Here is a 20,985-nt window from a genome sequence, read left to right as displayed (position 1 = left end):
CTTAAGGACAGGGGAGATGACAGCATGTTTCCAAGGGCTGTGGCTGGTTGTAGCCATGGGTTCACCAGCTGCATGGGAGAGCAACCTGGAGACACTGACTGCTTAGGTCAAAGTCAAAACTTAAGGCAGCTGCCACTCGCCTTTGCTGTAATATCTTCAAAAAAAGAAATTACACCAGGGGCAGTCTGCTGAGATGTGCTTGGAGGCAGAGCCGGGGGAGAGGGAGTTCTAGGTCAATGTCAGAGTTTCGCTTCCACTGTCAGGTGACAGGCTTCTCACCTGGGGGTCAGCTCCAGAGTGGGCTTCTCCTGGTCACTGGGCCAAGAGATCTGGCGCCAGGAAGAGCCCTGAAGCTGCTGACCCCAGCAAATCCCATCATTCAGTCCAGCTCTGGCTCTGGTTTTACAGGTGAGGCAACTAAAGATCAGAGGAGTGTTACTGAAGGTCACAGAGCTGTTCTTATCAGGGCTGACTGGGAACCCAAATCTGCTGTCCACGCATGGTGCTAAATTACACTCAGGACAAGAATGTGGCAAGTTGGAAAAAGACCCCCTGGCCACCAGTAGCTGCAGGGGCTTGAGTGGGGTGGAAATCAGGTGATTGGCCCCCCACCCTAGGGCCACTGCCTCAGGGTCCTGCTGAGAAAGCAGAGCCAGCTGCAGGGACCACCAGAGCTGGAAGGCACTTGAGCGCTCATCAAATCCTACCCCTTCATTTTTCAGATGAGAAAATAAGAACCAGAGAGAAAGCGACTCTGCCAAGGCTTCACTGTAAGCTAGTCAGTCGGACGCACTCAGGTCTCCAGATTCCGGATTGTGCCTCTCGGCAGCTTTGTGAAGCAGGCTGAGCTTGGGACGATAGGGCAAAGGCTGTAAATGCAACTTGTCCCTAGTCCTCCAGTCCCGACACCCGCTGGCTTCCCCTTCAGGTCCCAGGCCCTTTCGCAGCAGCCCACCTCTTCTCTTCTCCCCACCCCAGCTGAAGGCAGCAAAACAAGGAGTCTCCACGGGATCCAAGCAGTCCAGCCCCAAGGTTCCCACTCATCCTGGGAACCTCCCAGCACCTGACAGATAAAACAGCCGTTTAAAGACTAGAGGTGACAAGGGCTCATTACTTCCCAAGGCGGTCCATTGTAATACTAAACATCACTAACAGTTAAAAAATTATTCCTTTGTCCTCAGCTAAAATGAGTTTCCCTAAATTCCCACAATTACTTTGATCCTCTCTGGCCATACAACAGGAATCTAATCTGTCTGTCCCGACAGTGAGTCTGGCAAGACCCTAACCGCTGGCAGGGGACTTAAAGTTTGCAGTGAGGTACAGACCGCACCCACCCAAAGCATCCTGTCAACAAGAACCAGGCAGACCCGGGGAGGTTTCAGGAATTGCTTCTCTGTATCTTGAGGAAAGAGTTTGCTCTCTCACACTCCACTTCACTCAACTCAGTCAATAACTGTTCATAAATAATTTACTGCCATAAGGATCCTAAGTGCTGGAGATGAAAGATCTAAACTCAACCTCAGAGCAGTACAATTCTCAGACTAGAGCATTTTAGAAAGTTCTATGCTTTTCTTAGTTTTAAATTGAAAAAACTTTTATTGGAAAGAGGCGAAACAGGACAAGCCAGCAAGAGGACTCAGGGAGTTTGGGGCTCTCATTCCCCATGACTTGAGTGTCACAAGCAGAGGACACTTCCCACGGTTGCACTGGAAGGCTCACTGGCTGCTCTTTCTGAAGAAATACCGGAACGGGAAGAGAGAGCTGCAAGGAAGAAAGCAGAACAGCTTGAGACTCCAGCGGTCCCTTCTCTTCTCCGAGGTCGCATCAGGGCTCCCTTAGCGAGGGCATTTTTGCTCTGGGGAACCACAGAGTGAAAATTCAAGTCTGGAACAGCATTTGAAAAGGTACCCAAATTAGATTATACTTAGGCAGGGGAAATAAAGAATTGCAGTGGGATGGCTGAGCTCTAGCTAGACAAAGGGATTTGCTAACTCTCTGAAGACTCTGAAGACACAGCCTAGACTCAGAGGGGAGAATGGAAGCGTTTTGGTAACCAAATCATCTAAAAGAGCCAAGTACAACGAGAAGCAGGATTTATGGAACCAGGCCCAATGCAGGCACATCGGGTGGGGTGTGTAAACATGAACAGGACGCCGTTTGTATTAAATTCACAATTAGTGGCCTTGTGGTCAATCTCATTTTCATCATCTATCCTGGACAAACAGATTCTGCAGGTAATCTGCTGTATTTCCTACTCTATTTTCCCTGAGAGACCCAATGAGACAGACTCTGGAGCTACTTCACCCTGAGTCTCAGTTTGATGGCAGGAGAGAAGTCTGTCTTACCTCAAAAACCCAAAGAAGCCACTGGTCCCCAGGCCTGTGGGTCCTGCAGGTGGAGGCGGATTGCTTTGCTGCAATGGTGGGGTAATCTCCCCCGCTAGGCTGTCCTCCCACCTAGAACCTGCAAGGAAAACACTCAGGCAGGGAAAGTGTTAGTCCGGAAGCTACTTTCATATGAGCAGAAGGCAGGACACCCTCAGCATGAGCCAAGGGCAGCCTCACACCAGGATTTCTTAAAGCCAGATGCATTATTTGTTCTGACTTTCCCAAATTCATCCCAGCCCAGTAAGATGCTACTCTGACCTTGGAGTTATTTTCAAAGTCAGGCCTCTGAGATTTTTACACTATTTAAGTCGCAGCCACCTACCATGGCTGGTGTCTTCACATGGAATGACAACTTGCTGAAGAACTCACTTGCTTACATTCCTGTATCTGTGATAACTGCAGCCCATACCGAGTCCCCATGCTGGGCAGAAGACCAGCGAGTTAGAAGGGAAACACGTCAACATGCATCCCCAGCCTTGCTGAGCATCTGCTGCACCTTCAATATTAACACTAGCCCTAACCGGTTTGGGTCAGTGGATAGAGCGTCGGCCTGCGGACTCAAGGGTCCCAGGTTCGATCCCTTGGTTGAGGGCACATACCCAGTAGGGAGTGTGCAGGAGGCAACTGATCGATGTTTCTTTCTCATCGATGTTTCTAACTCTCTATCTCTCTCCCTTCCTCTGTAAAAAATCAATAAAATATATTTTAAAAAAATATTAACACTAATGCCCCGAAGGGAAGAGAAGTGACAGCTTCCCAGAGGTCATTCTCCAGTAAGACAAAAAAGTCATACATCCTTTCTAACTTCTTTGTAAAACTTATAGCCAAAACCGGTTTGGCTCAGTGGATAGAGCGTCGGCCTGCGGACTGAAAGGTCCCGGGTTCGATTCCGGTCAAGGGCATGTACCTGGGTTGCGGGCACATCCCCAGTGGGGGGTGTGCAGGAGGCGGCTGATAGATGTTTCTCTCTCATCGATGTTTCTAACTCTCTATCTCTCTCCCTTCCTCTCTGTAAAAAATCAATAAAATATATTAAAAAAAAATTGTAAAAAAAAAACCAAAAAAACTTATCACCCCGCATGGAAATGTGAAAGATTGGGAGCATCAGTTTCACTACCAAAAGCAGGGGAAGGACATGTATTGCCTCCCTTCACTTCTCTAGGGAGCTGGGTGAGGGGTGGCTTCTGTTACTCAAGGGCAAGCCCCTAGGACTGGAGGTGGCCAACAGGCACCTCCATGGAAGCAAGACACACCCCCACCGAGCGTGCCCAGACTGAGAGCTCTGAGCTGCTCTGCTCAGCAGAAAACTAAAGGGGACAGGACGAGTATTAAAGGAGAATAAATGCACTTCCCAGAACCTACCCTGTTCCTGGACATCAGTGCCATCAAATGCTGGAGTCTCCTGACATTTCTGCTGGGTGTTTCTTTCCATGTTCTGATAAAAAGAGGACCAAAAAAAGTTTTAAACTTTACTCTTATACAGCTTGGGGTCTGAATGCTATTTGTTGGTGAATTGATTTCACATCAGTGCTGGGGGCCTGGCTTCTGACTGCTCAGGCAGGTTCTATATTTCCTTCGGTATGATGTCCTTTCCCCATTTCAGCTTCCTAACTACTGTCCTTCTAAAATAACAATTTAAGAGCTGAAAATAAACCGAGCTGGGTTTAATTTATTATTCTGTATTACTGAGTGCCAACTATTAATAATGGCAGAATACCAAGGCTTCAGAAATCTGGAGGACCTTAACTTTCCTGTGGAGAAAAGTATAATCTATGTGGTAAACTGACACACAGACTAAGTCTTATAAGGCGGTGTGATAAGACTACCCCATGCGTCTACATGGAGTGCTGTGGTTGATGAGGAGGACATGAAGAGAGCAGGTGGCAGCTAGTCAAGGAAGACCTCACAGGGAAGTGCTACTTGAATGGAGCCTTGATGGATGAGTGGGATTTTGTCATAATGGGAGTAAATGGGGGTTAGGAGGTGGTCAGAGAGCAGGCCGTTCCAGAATGGATGTGATATACAAAGGCACAGTGCCACTGGTACTAGTAAATACGATCAGCATGGCTAGAGCTGGGCAGGGGAAACATACCACAGCATAAGCAATCAGCACACTACGGCACAATCTCATGATTTCTCTTTGTGCTTTCCCTTTATAGACCTTCCTTTTGATATCCTACAACCTAGTTCCAAACCCACATTTCCAGTAGACAACCTGAGCGCCAGAAACTTGGATCATGTTTTCTTTGGGAATCTCTACCAACTGACCACTCCCCTCACCAGGGGCAACAAAGGGAATGAATGGGTTTGCCCTTCCTTCCCATTTTCCCCCAACACCTTTTATGGAACTTGAGGGCCTGACTACCAAGCAGTGCTGGTGAAGAATTCTACAGCAAGAGCTCTATGCTATCCAAGTAGGTCTGGGAGGCAGAAGCATGGCAAGCGACTAGGGAAGTTAGGATATAGCCCCCATCCTAAGCATAAGCTGATATTTCTGATATGAGCTTTTCCACAAACCATCAAATTCCAGGCTACATAGACAGCCACTTAAGTCATCTATATATACAAAAGCCTAAGCGACCGTTAGGACCCAATGACCAGTTGACCAGCCGCTATGAGTTGCACTGACCACCAGGGGGCAGATGCTCAATGCAGGAGCTGCCCCCCTGGTGGTCAGTGCACTCCCACAGCCAACCTCCTGTGCCCCCTGCCACCAGCCACCATTGGCCTCTATTGCTGGCCAGGCCAAGAGACCCCACCCGTGCATGAATTCGTGCACTGGGCCTCTAGTATTCCTATAAAAATGAAAGGAAAGTCTGGGAAGGAAAAAGACATCTCTTACCTCTTCTAGACAGGATTGATATGGAATTCAGAGGGCCCAGCTCTGATTTCTAGCTTGAACGGATGATTCTTACAATTTTAATGAAACTGTGGTTTGGGGCTTCAATCCTGATGCACTGACCCTAATGAAAGCATCTAGTAAGGTTGGTAGTGGGAACCAGAAGGGCAAAGGCCCTAGGGAAGAGGTAAAGCCTACTTCTGAACCAGGGGAACTTCCCCTCACAAGATAATTGAGCTTTTCTGTTCTCTTGAAATCTTGAGAGAGGTCTTCTTTGGCAAATGCCAAGAGAGGGAAAAACATTATGGCCTGAAATAAGACTGAGGGTATCATCTGGGACATCCAATGGGACACAATACTCTGAAAACCAAACACAAGGTTGCTTCCGTATGTTCAGGGCCAGATCTGCTTAGAAGTGCAATTCAAGCAGAGATAGCGAAAACAAAACAAAACAACCAACACACATGGCAATGTGTTTTACCTCTGGACCATAATTCTGTTCTCCCCCATTTATTTTTTTTAATTAAAAATTTTTTTTACTCATTTCAAAAAAGGGAGAGGGAGATAGAAACATCAATGATGAGAGAGAATCATGGATCAGCTGCCTCCTGCACGCCCCACACTGGGAATCGAGCCCACAACCTGGGCATGTGCCCTGACCGGGAATTGAACCGTGACCTCCTGGTTCATAGGTCGACGCTCAACCACTGAGCCATACCGTCTGGGCTCTCCCCCATTTTTTATCCTTCCAATCTCTGGATCTCTAAGTCTTGGAACTGGGGTAACAAAAGGAATGAATGAGTCTTCCCTTCTCCCCAAAACACCTTTTATGGAACAGAGACCTTATTCAGATGTGTTGTATTCTTTTAAGCTTTCCCCACATAGGCTCTCAATGTGTTCAGACGTGTATAATCCACACTGCGATCTTACACCCTAACTTCCCCCAAAGGGGAGAGAAAATATTAAGCATTGGACCATAGGAGCAAATTCAATTTTTTACAGTTCAAGTGACTTACACTGAGAGTCACTGTGATCACTTTAATTTAGGAGAAATCCTCTCTCTGGGAACAGGGTCTACAATGGAGACTGTCTTTGGGCTTTGAGTCAAAGTCAATAAACATGTTCCTTTTGGGTTTCTTTCTTGCTCAGAGTTTTTTTCTAAACTCAGTATCAGGTTGAAACGGTAATTATGTTGAATAAGAAACTGTGAGTACTGTTCTTGAAGGAGATGATTTGTCAAACTAAGAATAGGAAGGTAGAAGGGAGACGGTGAAGGGAATGTTCCTTAAGCAGTAATTATCTTGGTTGTATAAAGCATCTTTGTTCGCCAAAGCTTCATGTACTCCTATTGTACTTCTTCAGTTCTTCTTCCCTCTCTAAAGGATGGGAGGAGAGAAGGGGGCAACCATCTACCTAAAATCACTGCAGGACCAGTTGGCCATGGCACAAGGAGGCCCTGTAGCTCACACCTGCCCACACAGGTAGAGGTCTGAGTCCCAAAGGGTACATTCTTCCTCCAACTATACGATAAACTAAAAGAAACCAAATTTTACATGTTTTGGTGCGCCCCCACATCTCACACAATGCCTTGCAAACAGGAGAGAGAGAATCATTTAGGAATGAAAATCATTTTACTTTTCTACTTAAAAATGCTTTAGGGAATTCCTGTCATCTTGAAGGCAGCCTTAAGGCCTTTCATGATCCAGCCAGTGCTGACTCTCCAGTAACACCTCCCAGCACCACACTTGCTCCAAGCTCCAGGGGCACTGGCTTGGAGTCACCAAATGCACTGTACTCTCTCCTCTTGGCCTTAATTCTTTGAGCTACTCTGAGCTACTATAGGAACCCTCCTTCACATCCACCTAATCTGGGTGAGGTTATCCTTTGTGGTGCCTTTATTCCTGCACATAGCATATCTATCAGTAATGGTCTGCCTAGCTTACACTGTTGGCATTTTTAGGTGAGATTGTGATATCCTTAGTACCTGGCACATAGTAGACTAACTAAAAGTTTGCTGAATGGATGCAAAAATGTTTGCTGATTAACTGATCATATCATGGAGTCCTGGGAAGGTAAGGGCGATGAGTTAAGAGTGTTTGGATATTTGAGGTCAGAGCTACTTTGGAGAGAGAGAAGAAAAAGCCATTAAATAACAGCTATTTTGAAAGAAAAGGAAAAGAAAAAGGGTACTATTTTAGAGACTACTACAGAAAAGCCCTGAAATGGAGGCATAGCAGAATTATGAATACCTAAGTGGGGAACAGACATCACAAATGAAATGAAATACTATTGGGGCCAACCCATCACTGCTCTATTTAAGTTTTCTCTTACTAGTGTCCTGTGCTTATGCCTAGCTTGTCTGTAAAAACTAGATGTTCCTAGACTCAGGCCCCAATGTAGAAGGCAAAAAGGTTTCTAAAAAGAAAATCCTTTATCGGATCCTACCTCAGTTCAACAGACCTCTTTTCTTATTTCAGCTGTAAGTATAAGAAGCAGCTTTTTAAGCTGAGAAGAGAAGGATTCACCGATGTGTACAGTGTTATGCAGCCACTTTTGAGACAGGCTGTGGCAAGGATAGAATGGTTGAATGTTGTTCCGCAGATGGTGAAACCTGAGAATGAGTTCGGTCAACTCAGTCTGTAGTAAGGACCGAGATGTGCTGGTAACAGAAATCCTGACTTGACTGTAACAGAGCAGGAACAGTCAAGAGCTTGGAAGCCTCCATGGTAGTGCTTACCCTGCTGGTTTCCATGAGGAACTTCTTTCTGCTGGGACCTTGGCTGGAAGTCCTCATCGTGGCCCTGAGGTGGGAAAAAGCCCAGGAAATGTTATTGGCAGCAGCAACATCACCACATTCAAGCAAACGTGGCTCAAATGAATATTTCAGCAGGTTGGCTATTTTTATACCACTCTGGCCTGCAGAATAAATTGTGTGGCCAACTTCTCTTTGGGTGCTGCTTTAACTCACAGTAGAATCCCAATTTGAGACATGTAGGGATCTATGGTTGAGAAAAGGTAAATGGACTGACAGCAGGTATCAGACTTTAAAATACCTGATCGTGCATCAAAACCCAGAGAAAGGGAAGATATGAAGCTTCAGTTCCACAGAAAATTCAGTCAAATGGAGAGACACAAAGCTTTACACCTCCAAGTACCCTCACATTCCACCTGGCTGGGAAAGGAGTTTCCCACTCTTCGCCGCCGTGTGCACCAGGAGGGTGGAGAAGTCAGCTCCCTCGTGGTCTACCTTCACTGCTCCTGTATGTCTTGGGGCCCCCACCGTCCCAGGAAAAAAGCTGCTGCTCTCTGTGAACCTGGGTTGAAAGCACTTTGTGCTGCGGAGCAAACCACACCTAAGATTATTCCAGCAGCTTTCTCTGGGTGCTAATAAGAATGACTGAATTGTTTTACTGACTCATTTTGTCCCTGACAGAGAATCTAAAAAAGAAAATAAGTAGCCTCCTCAATAGCAACTTCAACATGTTAGCAATGTGCTCAATATTCCACCTAATATCACATATCGCAGCACCTCACCCAACAACTGGTACCCTCTTATAGACATTTATATTTTAAACTGGACTATCTTTTATTTTTATAGAAATTTTCTGAAAATCTGTTTTTTTAAAATGTATTTTTATTTATTTCAGAGAGGGAGTGGAACAGAAACATCAATGATGAGAATCACTGATCGGTTGTCCCCCTCATGCCCCCTACTGGCGACTGAGCCCACTACCTGGGCATGTGCCTTGACCAGGAATCAAACTGTGACCTCCTAGTTCATAGGTTGACACTCAACCACTGAGCCACACTGGCCAGGCTAGACTGGACTATCCTTTTTTTTTTTTTTAAATGTATTTTTATTGATTTCAGAGAGGGAGGAGAGAGAAACATCAATGATGCGAGAAATTCATTGATCGGCTGCCTCCTGCGCCCCCACACTAGGAATTGAACCTGCAACCCAGGCATGTGCCCTTGACTGGAATTGAACCCAGGACCCTTCAGTCTGTAGGCCAACGTGCTATCCACTGAGCCAAACCAGCTAGGGCTGGACTATCTTTTAAGGTAGATTTCTAAAAGCTTACTGCTCACTAGGTAAAATAGAATTACATTTTATTTGTTCTATGTTCTTGTATAATATCCTGGGACTTTTTAAGTCTTGTGCCTTCTTACTGTGTTTTCTGGTAGTAAGTTCTCATTGAATATATATTGGACACAACTGTATAGATCTGATTGCATTTCTTCTCAGCCTTGGTCTTAATGAACAGAAGAATCCTACTTTGCTGAGGAAGGGGTTGTGTTCAAATTACACTGCAAATATTAACTTGCTTCCTTTCCTTAGTCCAGAGGTTGCCAACCTTTCGGACCTCACGGACCACCGGTTGGCATCCGCTGCCTTAGTCCACCCACTAGAACAGGCAGATACCAATGAAGCCCTGAGAGAGAAAGTGACTCGCATAAGGTCAAGAACAATCAACAGCAACAGCTGACCTAACCAGGATGCAGGATTTCAACTCTCTCCCATCACCACTGACCTGTCCAGCCCTGGTCTGCTGGGAGAGACAGACAATTCCATGCGCTTTCGTTTCTTCTTCATGACTCTTGCTGCCTTCCTCTCAGCAGGGACCTTCAGAGAGGAACCAGAGGCCTGTGATTCCTCCTACTTCAGAGTTGCTCACAGTTCATGAGGGCACAATGAACTCCCCATCTTTAAGTTGCCAAAGGCAACTTTGTCAACGTTGCAAGTAAAGGCAGACATTCTGTTAGGGACAATCTTAGAAAGTTAGCCACGGGGGAAAAGATGACCTCACGTATCCAATTCTGACTGGACCTGGGCAGCAACAAGGGAAAACAGGAAGAGACCAGAGCAGGATTTTTTTTTTTCCCCAAGAACCAATTCAAAAAATATATTTTTATTGATTTCAGAGAACAAGGGAAAGGGAGAGAGAGAAAGAAACATCAATGATGAGAACATCATTGATCGGCTGCCTCCTGCATGTCCCCCATTGGGGACGAAGCCCACTACCAGGCATGTGACCAGGAATGGAACCATGATCTCTGGTTCATAGGTTGATGCTCAACCACTGAGCCACACCGGCTGGACTAGAGCAGGATTTTTTTGCATTTTCAACAACATGAAACAATAAGGCAATTTTCACTTTCTATACAAGAGGCAAACTTACCAATCCAAGGGGACTGTCATCTATTCGTTTCCCTGTAACAGGAAATTTAAATGTTATAATGGGTCAAGACACTGATCCACCTGGATTTCTGGCTACCATTTGCTTCTCAGCACTGGTCCTAGCCTAGACCAACCCTCCGTGTATTCTCTTTCCCCTTCTGCCTGGTACCACCTATCCTAGAAATACAGTCTTCAAAAATCTCTTCCTCCTCTATTTTAGAACTATTATAATTTATAAGCTGAAAATTCAGAGTTTGATTCACACTATATTTAACAATATGCCACTTAAAAAGGGGCCCCAACTTTGAAACAAAAGGTGGAACTTCAGGCACCAGTGACAAATTAATTGGGGAGATATTTTGAGGCAAGGCCTTTGTATGCTTTTCCAAATCAAACTTGCAGGTGTCTACTTGTCCCATTATAAGTAAAAATAGTAATGACTCAGATTAAAAAGTAGGAGATACTACTTTAAGATACTACTAAGTTGAAAGTTACTGAAACCTCTAAAATGGAATAAAGTATTCATATAATAGGTTCCTTCACTGAGTGATTACTGTCAGACTGTGTACTTACTTCCAACCTCCAATATTTATATATTTTATGGTTTTAACAACTCAATGAGATAGGTACTGTTATTATTATTCACCATTTCATAAAGATTAAGAAATTTATCTAAAAATTAATTTTAAAAAACATATCCTTGGGTGAGGATTTATTTTTTAAAAAAGGAAATTTGTCGAAGGTCACTCAGATTAAGTGGCAAGGCCACCAGGATTTGAACCAGGCAGTCTGGGTTGGGGCACATGCTCCTGACTTCCACACTGGGTGGTATGCATTGGGGCCCAACCTGACTGACCATTTTGCCATATTCAGCTTACACTACTAACCATGCACGCTCAACTTTCCCCTTTTTCTTCTCCACCACCCACACTGCCATCAGTCTACTTACCAGTTGACAGGTTTTCATTAAACCATTTCAGCTCTACGTACAGTGTCAAAACAAATGGATAGGGGATCAACACGATTTCGCCGTGTTTGAATTTCAAGTGGGACACTCTCTCCCATTTGCTTTTATCTGGGAAAATGGTGCTAAGGAATGAGGAAAGTCAATACGAATCCCTGAGTACTATTTTAGGGATGACTTTTTCTCCTTTCCGTGACCTACCTTCTAAACTGTCTATGGGTTTATTGCTTCAATTTGAATCTACAATGTGAACTGTAGCTCATTCCCATCCAGAAATGAAAGGATACAGGGAAATACAACAAAGTGTTGCGTAGCAAATGGCTGCAGACTGTCCAAATTTCCTAGGACCACACGAATAGAATCCTGAAAAATGATAAGCTTTTAATTAATTTAATACTCAAAAACTCTGAGATAGACACTTCTATTATCCCCATTTTATAGATGAGGAAACAGACAAAAAGAAGTAAAATGACTTTCTGAATAACAAGGTTACATAAAATGGTGAAGCCAAGATATGAATCCAGGCAGTGGGGTTCCAGAGCTTACACTATTAACAATTAGGCTATACTGCCTATCAATAAATATTTCTTAAATGAATGAAAGAGAATGATAACATCTGCCTCAAAACAAGTGAGAGCAAAAGAGAACATACAAAAAGTACTTTGAAAACTCTAATCCTATATAATAAAAGGGTACTATGCAAATAAACTGAACAGAAGAACTGAACAACCAATCAAAGCGTAATATGCTAATGATATGCTAAGGCTGCTCAACCGCTCGCTATGATGTGCGCTGACCACCAGGGGGTAGATGCTCCAACCAGTAGGTTAGCTTGCTGCTGGGGTCCAGCTGATCAGGACTGAGCGAGATGGGCCAGACACATCCTGGAGCCCTCCCGCAGTCCCTCCCTGGCCCAGTCGTGCACTGGTGGGTCCCTCAGCCTGGCCTGTGCCCTCTTGCAATCTGGGACCCCTCGGGGGATGTCGGAGAGCCAGTTTCAGACCGATCCCACAGGCCACTCCCTTTGGGAGGGTGCCAGATGCAGGGCTCATGGCTGGCAAGTGCTGCTGTGGCAGCGCGAGCCTCTCCCGATCAGGATTGCTTGGGTGCAAGCCCAGGGCAGGCACAGTGGAGTCAGGATGAGCGGGAGCAGCAGGTAGGAGCTGCAGGCGGCATTGGACTGCTGGTTTCAGCCTGATCCCTGCAGGCTACCCAGAGGGACCCCACCTGTGCACAAATTCATGCACTGGGCCTCTAGTATGATTACAAATAGACATAAATGCTCTCTAGCTACCATTTATTGAGCTACTATGTGACAGGCATTGCACATATCTATTTCTAATCCTTGCCACAATCTTGAAAATAAGCATTATTTATCAACCTCACTGACAGGTAAGGAAACAGATTCAGAGAAGGTAGGTCACTTGCCCAAAATCAGGCTGTGAGGCAAAACTGGAATTCAAATCCAGGTTTGACTGGCTCTAAAGTCTATGCTCTCTCCACTTTACTATGCTTCCTTGAGCTCTTCTCTGCCCTGTTAACTGAAGCAAAGTGAAATAAATTCTGCTCTACTCACAATTAAAATAAGCAAAAAACTGCCATCGTTCTATATTGCTATTTATAACAATGTCTCTGAGGTTCTGCAAGATCCTAATGTAACTTCCAACACTTAGCCAAAGAGCCACAAGTATCTTTAAGGCTATGACTCAAATTTTTTGTTTCATTGAGTATTGTGTTTGTGTATTTATATTTGAATTCTTTGAAATGTGGCACATATGTCTTCATAAACCACAATAGCCATAAATCACTGAGTTGGGAAGTTAGAAGAAAATAAATTACTTTAAAATTCTTAGTTTATCAATGAGGCAATCAAGACAGAGAGATAAATGATTTGCTGAGGATCACACAGCTAATTAGTGGCTCAGCCAGGACTGGAATCCAGAACCAGTTCCCAGAACTCTAACCTCTTGCCCAGTGCTTTTACCAATTTATAACAATGTCCACCTGCTTAGTCTTCCTGTGGGAAAACCTAAAGCTAAAGGAGCTTTAGGAAAAGGAATGAAAATGAAGTGGGAATAAAGCAATGGAAAATGTTTCCAGTTAAAATGAAGACACAGCAGCCTTGTCTCTGTATTTACAATTGAACTTCCTGGACGTCAAGTACCAGGCAGTGGTTGGGATGGTGAGGTTTCCCAGAGCCCTGGAAGGCGGCGGTCCTTCCATTTCTCCGGAAGCTTTCTCTATGCCAGCTGCCACAAAAGAGAGCTGCCCATGGCTGGGAGCTCTGGTTGAAACAAAACTCTCAGCCTCAAAAGTGCTGACACTTCAACTAGGAAAACTGAGAAAGGATACAGGCTTTAATACCCAGGAAAAAACAGTAAAATTTCTTTGCAGAGGAAATGTGGCAGGGAGAAGCCAAGTAATCAAGTGGAGGTTGTGACTCAGTTGGTGAGAAATAATTAAAATTTGGACATGGACACATTGTCGGCTTAAAGAACTTTCCCAGAAGTTGTCAGCCTCTTTCCCTACCTCCAGCTCCTGGACGATGACTTCCTTATTTTCTACATCTTCCCCTCTAGAAAGTAAGAAAACAAGAGATAAGCCAGGGAAAGTTCTGGAGACAATAGACAGGAGAGCAAAAATGACACTTCTACTGAGCTAAAGAAACATGACTAAATAACAATTGTGTGTGCTGACCCAGTGCTCATGAGAGGAAGTGATCACCTAGGAGGTGTGGTCTGAGAATTAGTACAAGGCTATATACCAAAATATCTTCTCCACTAACTTGCCAAGACCTGAAATTCTCACTGTGAAAGTTACTAATCTGTTAGGCCATTTGTAGTCATGTGTAGGCAGATGACCCCCAGGGGTTCTCAAGACCCTTTCAAGGGGTCTCCAAAGGCAAACATCATTTTCATAATAATATTAAAATTTACATGCCTTTTTCACTGTGCTAACATTTGTAATCTTTAGTGCAAAAACAATGGTGAATAAAATTGCTGGTGTCTTAGCATAAATCAAGCCAGTTGCACTTAACCATACTAGCAGTTGTAATAATCATTATTGCCACACAGGAAGAAAAAAAAAATCTAGTTTAATTTAATATCCTTGAGAAAGCAATGAAAATGTAATAATCTGTTAAAATCTCAACCCTTGATCACATGTCTTTTTAATATTATGTGATAAAGAGGGAAGCACGCATAAAGCACTCTGCCTACAGAAATATCAGAGGTGTCTGAAGTAAAAGCACTTGTGCAATTAAGCTGAAAACTGAACTAGCTGCTCTTTTCATGGAACAGTATTTTATTCGAATGGTCAGTTGACACAGACTACGGCTGTTATTCAGACTTGGTAATATGAAATTTTCTCAAAAATGAACAGTGAGCTTATAAACTCAAGGATTTGTGGTCAAATGACAACTGATAATATTTGTTGTCAATGATAAATTTTAGGATTTGAAGCAAAAATTTGCACTTTGGAAAACTTCTGTCCACCACTCTGAGGTTGGCAGGTTCCAAGTACTTTAAACATTTTTCTGATGAGACTGGTAGTAATATTAAATATGACTTTTTAAAATATATTTTTATTGATTTTAGAGAGGAAGTGAGAAGGAGAGATAGAAACATCAATGATGAGAGAAATCATTGATTGGCTGCCTCATGCACACCCCACACTGGGGATAGAGTCCACAAGCTGGGCATGTGCCCTGACCAGGAATGGAACTGTGACCTCCTGTTCATAGGTCGATGCTCAACCACTGAGCCATGCCAGCTAGGCAAATATAATTTTGATATTATATAGGCACATCTCGTTTCACTATGCTTTGTTTTACTGTGCTTTATAGATGTTGCCTTTTTTGAAAATTCAAGGCAAAACTCTACCTGCAAAAATATCATGGCTCACTTTATTTTGCGGTGATCTGGACACAAATCGCAGTATCTCCGAGGTATGCCTGTATAATGAAATGTGTTGACGTTTGGATGATCTGCATAAGTCAGTGACCCTTTCCAAATGACCAATGAAACAATTATTTTACAAATCATTCTACGTAAAAGACTCATTCAAAGAACAAGAATGACCAATGAATTTTAATGTAACAGTTTAAAAAGTCCATTTATTTATTGCTTTTTATATGTGCCCTGACCCGGGATCAAATCCACAACCTTGGCATATCAGGACAACGCTCTAACCAACTGAGCTATCCTGTCCCACACTGGGGATCCAACCCGCAACCTGGGCATGTGCCATGACCGGAAATCAAATCATGACCTTCTGGTTCATAGGTCGATGCTCAACTACCAAGCCATGCCGGCTGGCCGCCAAGCTGGGCTATATGCTTAACTTTTTGAGGAACTGCCAAACTGTTTTCCAAAATGGCTACACCATTTTATTTCCACCAGCAATATATGAGGATTCCAATTTCTCCACATCCTTGGCAACAATTGTAATTTTCCTTTTTTAAAATTTTTAATTATAACCCTGGCTGATGTGGCTCACTTTGTTGAACACCACGCCATCCCATGTACTGAAAGGTAACCGCATTGATGTATCTCTCCTTCTCCCTTCTTCTCACTCTAAAATCAATAAAAACGTACTTTTTAAAAAATATTTTTTTTTAATTGATCTCGGAGATGAAGAGGGGAGAGATAGAAACATCAATGATGAGAATCATTGGATTGGCTGCCTCCTGCACGACCCCTACTGGGGATTGAGCCCACAACCCAGGAGTGTTCCCTTGACTGGAATAGAACCCAGAACCCTTCAGTCTGCAGGCCAAGGCTCTATCCACTGAGCCAAACCAGCCAGGGCAATAAAAAAATACTTTTAAAAAATTATAGCCATTCTAGTAAGTGTGAAGTGGTATTTAAGTCTGGTTTTAATTTGCATTTCCCTCGAGAGTAATAATAACAGAAATCTTTTCATGTGCTTATGGGTCACTTGTATATCTTCTTTGGAGAAATATCTATTCAAAGTTCTTTGCTCTCTTTTTAATTGGATTGTTCATCTATCTGTTGTGGGTGGTAGTTCTTTATATATTCTGGACACATGATTTTATTTATTCTTTAGATTTTAGAGAGGGAGGAAGTGAGAAAGAGAGAAACACGGATGTGAAAAAGATTCATCGATTAGTTGCCTCCTATGTGTCCCAACAGATCAAACCAGCAACCTAGCTATGTGCCCTGACCAGGAATTGAACCCGTGACCTTCCAGTGCATGGGGAGATGCTCCAACTGAGCCATACTGGCCAGGGCCTGGATATATAATTTGCAAATATTTTCTCCCATCTGTGGGTTGCCTTTTCACTCTGTTGATGTTCTTCGGTGCAACATTTTTTAAAATTTAGTAAGTCTCATTTACTTTGTTGCCTAGGTGTTGTATTTAATAAACCATTGTCAAATCTAAAATCATATTGATTTGCTCTTTTTTTTTCGTCTAAGCGTTGTATAGTTTTACCTCTTAAATTTAGGTCTTTGATCCATTTTTAGTTAACTTTTGCATATTGGATAAAATAAAGGTCTAAGTTCATTCTTCTGCATGTGGACATCAAGCCTTCTCAGACAATTTGTTAAAGAGACTATTCTTCCCCCTTTGAATGGTCCTGGCTTTCTATTAGAAAATAACTTGACCATTGATGTAAGGGTTTATTTCTTGGCTCTCAATTCTATTCTGTTGTCTGGATATCTGTTCCTATGTCAGTGCCACATTTTTTTTTATTATTATTACTTGTAGCTCTATAGTAAGTTTTTAAATTGGGAAGTGTGCCCTAGCTGGTTTGGCTCAGTGGATAGAGTCAGCCTGTGAACTGAAGGATCCTGGGTTCAATTCCAGGCAAGGGCACATGCCTGGGTTGTAGGCTCGATCTCCAGCAGGGGGCGTGCAGGAGGCAGCCAAACAATGATTCTCCCTCATCATTGATGTATCTAACTCTCTCTCCCTCTCCCTTCCTCTCTGAAATCAATAAAAAATATTTTTAAATAAATAAATTGGGAAGTGTGAGTCCTTCAACTTTACTATTTTTCAAGATTGTTTTGGCTATTTGAGGTCCGTTGAAATTCCACATGAATTTTAGAATGGGCTTTCCATTTCTTAAAAAAAAAAAAAGCCATTGAGACTGTGATAAGGATTTCACTGAATCTGTAGATTGCTTTGAGTACTGTTGTCATCTTAACTATATATTAAGTCTAATCCATGAACACAAAATTTTATTTATTTGGGTTTCCAATTTATTTCAGGTGTTGTTGTTTTTTTGTAGCTTTTAGTGTTCAAGTCTTACATCTCCTTGGTTAAGTTTATTGCTAATTATATTTTTCTTTCTGAATGCTATTGTAAATGGGATAATTTTCTTAATTTTCTTTTCAGATGGTCTGTTGCTAGTGTATACAAATAAAACTGATTTTTGCATGGTTTTGTATCCTGTAACTTTGCTGAATTCATTGATTAGCTGTAAGTCTTTTATGTGGATTCTTCAGGGTTTTCTACATATAAGATCATATTGTCTGCAAATGGAGATAGTTTCACTCCTTCCTTTCCAATTTGCATGCATTTTATATTTTTGACTAATTGCTCTAACTAGAACTTTAGTACTATATTGAATAAAAGTGGTGAAAGTGGGCATCCTTGACTTATTTCTGATCTTAAGGGAAAAGCTTTAAGTATGAAGAGTATTTGACTATGATGTTAGATGTGAGTTTTTCATACATGGCCTTTATCATGTTGAAGTTCACCTCTATCCCTAGTTTATTGTTTGTATCACGAAAAGGTGCTGAATTTGGTTAAATGCTTTTTCTGCATCAATTGAGATGATCATATGGTTTTCCCTCCTTCATTATATTAATGTGGGGTGTGTGTGTTTACATATATATATTTGAGAATATGTTTATTAAAGCTGGGGAGAGTGAAACAAGGAAGGAATTAGGATAGAAGAAGCAACAGGAAAGAGCTAGGCAGGGCTGCTTTGGCTCATTGGAAAGTTAGAGGACAGAAGAAACAACAGGAAAGAGCTAGGCAGGGCTGCTTTGGCTCATTGGAAAGTTAGAGGACAGAAGAAACAACAGGAGAGAGCTAGGCAGGGCTGCTTTGGCTCATTGGAAAGTTAGAGGACAGAAGAAACAACAGGAGAGAGCTAGGCAGGGCTACTTTGGCTCTCTAGAAATATAGACAAAAAATGAGCCTAGGCAGGGCTGCTTTGGCTCACTGGAAAGTCAGAGAAAAGGGGGCCTTGGAGACAGGTTCAAGGGGTTAGCCTGGGCTCTAGCCCATTTGGCTCATGGACCAAAGGGTCCTGGGTTTGATTTCGGTCAAGGGCAGATACCTGGGTTGCAGGCTCCTCCCCAGCCCGGGTACTGGTCAGGGCACGTGCAAGAGGCAACCAATCAATGTTTCTCTCATATTGATGTTTCTCTCTGTCTTTGCCTCTCTCTTCCACTCTCTCTAAAAATCAATGGAAAAATATCGAGTATTAAAAAAAGGGGGAGGGCGGTTAGCCCGGGATGAGCTGCCACTGTCTATTGCTTCCCTGGTTGCAAGTCTTGTGGGGACTCTTACAGAGTTTAGAAAATGCAAGCCTGAGAGGGAAGAAAGGCATGGGCATACTCTCGGGAGGGAGAGTAGCCTTATGTGGCATATTATAGTGATGGGTTTTTGTATGTTGAACCATCCTTGTATTCTGGAACAAATCCCAGGAATGTAAACAATGTCAACCTTCTCGTTAATTTTTTAAATATATTTTTATTGGTTTCAGAGAGGAAGGGAGAGGGAGAGACAGAAACATCAATGATGAGAGGGACTCATTGATTGGCTGCCTCCTGTACGTTGGACCGAGCCTGCAATCCAGGAGTGTGCCCTCAACTGGAGTCGAACCTAGGACCTTTCAGTCCGCAGGCCGACACACTATCCACTGAGCCAAACTGGTTAGGGCTCTCATTAATTTTTTAAAAGATACAGTTATTTTAGCCTGGCTGGTATGGCTCAGTGCTTGAACATCACTGTTCAATTCCTGATCTGGGCACATGCTGGGATTGCGGACTAAATCTCCAGTAGGGGGCGTGCAGGAGGCAGCCAATCAATGATTCCCTCTCATCAAGGATGTTTCTATCTCTCTCTCCCTCTCACTTCCTCTCTGAAATCAATTAAAAAAAATTTTTTTTACACAATTATTTTAAATAAAATGTTATTTGTTAACATTTAAGGATATAAGGCCCCACTTGGTTAGAGCATTGTCCCATATTCCAAGGTTGCAGGTTCAATCGCCGGTTAGGGCACACAGAGAAAGCAACCAATGAATGCAAAAATATGTAGAACAACAAATCAATGTTCCTCTTTCTCTCTCTCTCCTTCAATTCCTCTCTCTCTAAATCAATTTTTAAAAGTTAATGATATATATTTTCAAAGTAGTATGTATGTTATTTTAATTTTGTTTTAACTTTCATATAAGTTTTGACAGTTATAACCCACATAATCAAAAACTTTGAGATACTCAATAATTTTAAGAGTGCAAAGGGGTCCTGAGATAAAAATTTGAGAACCATTGCCCCAAAGGTATGCCATCACTAATTTAGGAATTTACATGAGTAGTAACATATGGAATATAAAATACCTGGGAAAGACCTACAACGTGCCTCTTCAGCCAGTCTCCTGGACTGGGTGAAGGCAAAGAAGGGATTATCTGTGAGAAAATGCACTAACTGGTTTACAAAGGCTACCCCCTCCTAGCTTTAAATTTACCTGATGCTGTCACCATATCTGATTTTGAATTTATATACACTGGATCCTGAATGAAGAAATCTTGTCTCTGGAAATGGGTAGGTGAAGGGTTTTAAACTCATTGCTTCCAAACAACAGCCTAAATAAAATAGAAATGTTAGAGAATTATTAAAAAGCTGAAGATGGGAAAGAGAGCCTGCTCAATCTGTAGCATTCTTTATGAGTAAAATGTTCAATACTTAGCACCACTGCCTATGTCCCAGACTCAGTTCTGATATTCATGACCTAGACCAGCAATCCCAACCATTGGTCTGCGGACCATTGGTGGTCCGTGAAGTCCAAAAGGTTGGCGACTGCTGGTTTAAGGAAACCTTTGGAGCAGCAGTCACCAACCGGTGGTCTGCGAGGTCCAAAAGGTTGCTGACCACTAACCTAGACCATTATCCTAGCTGCATGGGGAGGATACACGGTGTTTTGGGATGATCTCTATACTTGAAGTCAAAAGTCCTGAACGAGTTTTCACATTTACCTTACAACTTTGTGCACTTCTCTTCCATAAGACTAAAACTAACATCTGATGACTCACCAGGTTTTTGTTAGAATTAAGTACCTATCTCCAAATATTTCTTGAATCTATTCTCTGCCCTTGTCCTCACTTTCTCTAGGCCAATGTGAACAGAGCTCAAGCGAAATAATGAAACAATCTAAATGATATACCAGTAAGTGGCAAAATTAGGAAGACCTCTGCTATTAATTTTACATGCAGTTAAGAGAGGAGCACACCCCCCTGCCACAGCCAGTGCAGCAAATAAGGACGTACACCAACGTTTCCCAATGGTGCTGAGGAATGCCTCACCTTCCCTCCCTCTCACTCACTCTTCCTCTTCACTTGTGAGACTGCACTGTGCCACAA

General features: G+C 42.9%; 1 protein-coding gene and 1 non-coding gene across 2 annotated transcripts; one reads left to right on the top strand and one right to left on the bottom strand.

The window, feature by feature from the left end:
• Positions 1-20: 20 nt before the first annotated feature.
• On the top strand, positions 21-153 carry LOC118665566. Its single transcript, XR_004970673.1, has one exon. It is a non-coding gene; the product is annotated as a small nucleolar RNA SNORA44 (small nucleolar RNA).
• A 626-nt stretch (positions 154-779) lies between these two features.
• On the bottom strand, positions 780-20,194 carry MAJIN (membrane anchored junction protein). Its single transcript, XM_036326955.1, has 8 exons — positions 20,094-20,194; positions 13,899-13,944; positions 9,759-9,850; positions 7,964-8,027; positions 3,750-3,822; positions 2,346-2,463; positions 1,720-1,761; positions 780-978 (listed from the first exon to the last, which is right to left on the bottom strand). The coding sequence occupies exons 1-8, from the start codon at positions 20,192-20,194 to the stop codon at positions 780-782; spliced, it is 735 nt and encodes a 244-aa protein (XP_036182848.1).
• Between the last annotated feature and the right edge of the window lie 791 nt (positions 20,195-20,985).

The sequence above is a fragment of the Myotis myotis genome, unplaced genomic scaffold, assembly GCF_014108235.1.
Source record: "Myotis myotis isolate mMyoMyo1 unplaced genomic scaffold, mMyoMyo1.p scaffold_m19_p_10, whole genome shotgun sequence".
NCBI lineage: Eukaryota > Metazoa > Chordata > Mammalia > Chiroptera > Vespertilionidae > Myotis > Myotis myotis.
Note: the sequence above shows the minus strand (reverse complement) of the source record. Positions and strands in the feature narration are given on the sequence as shown.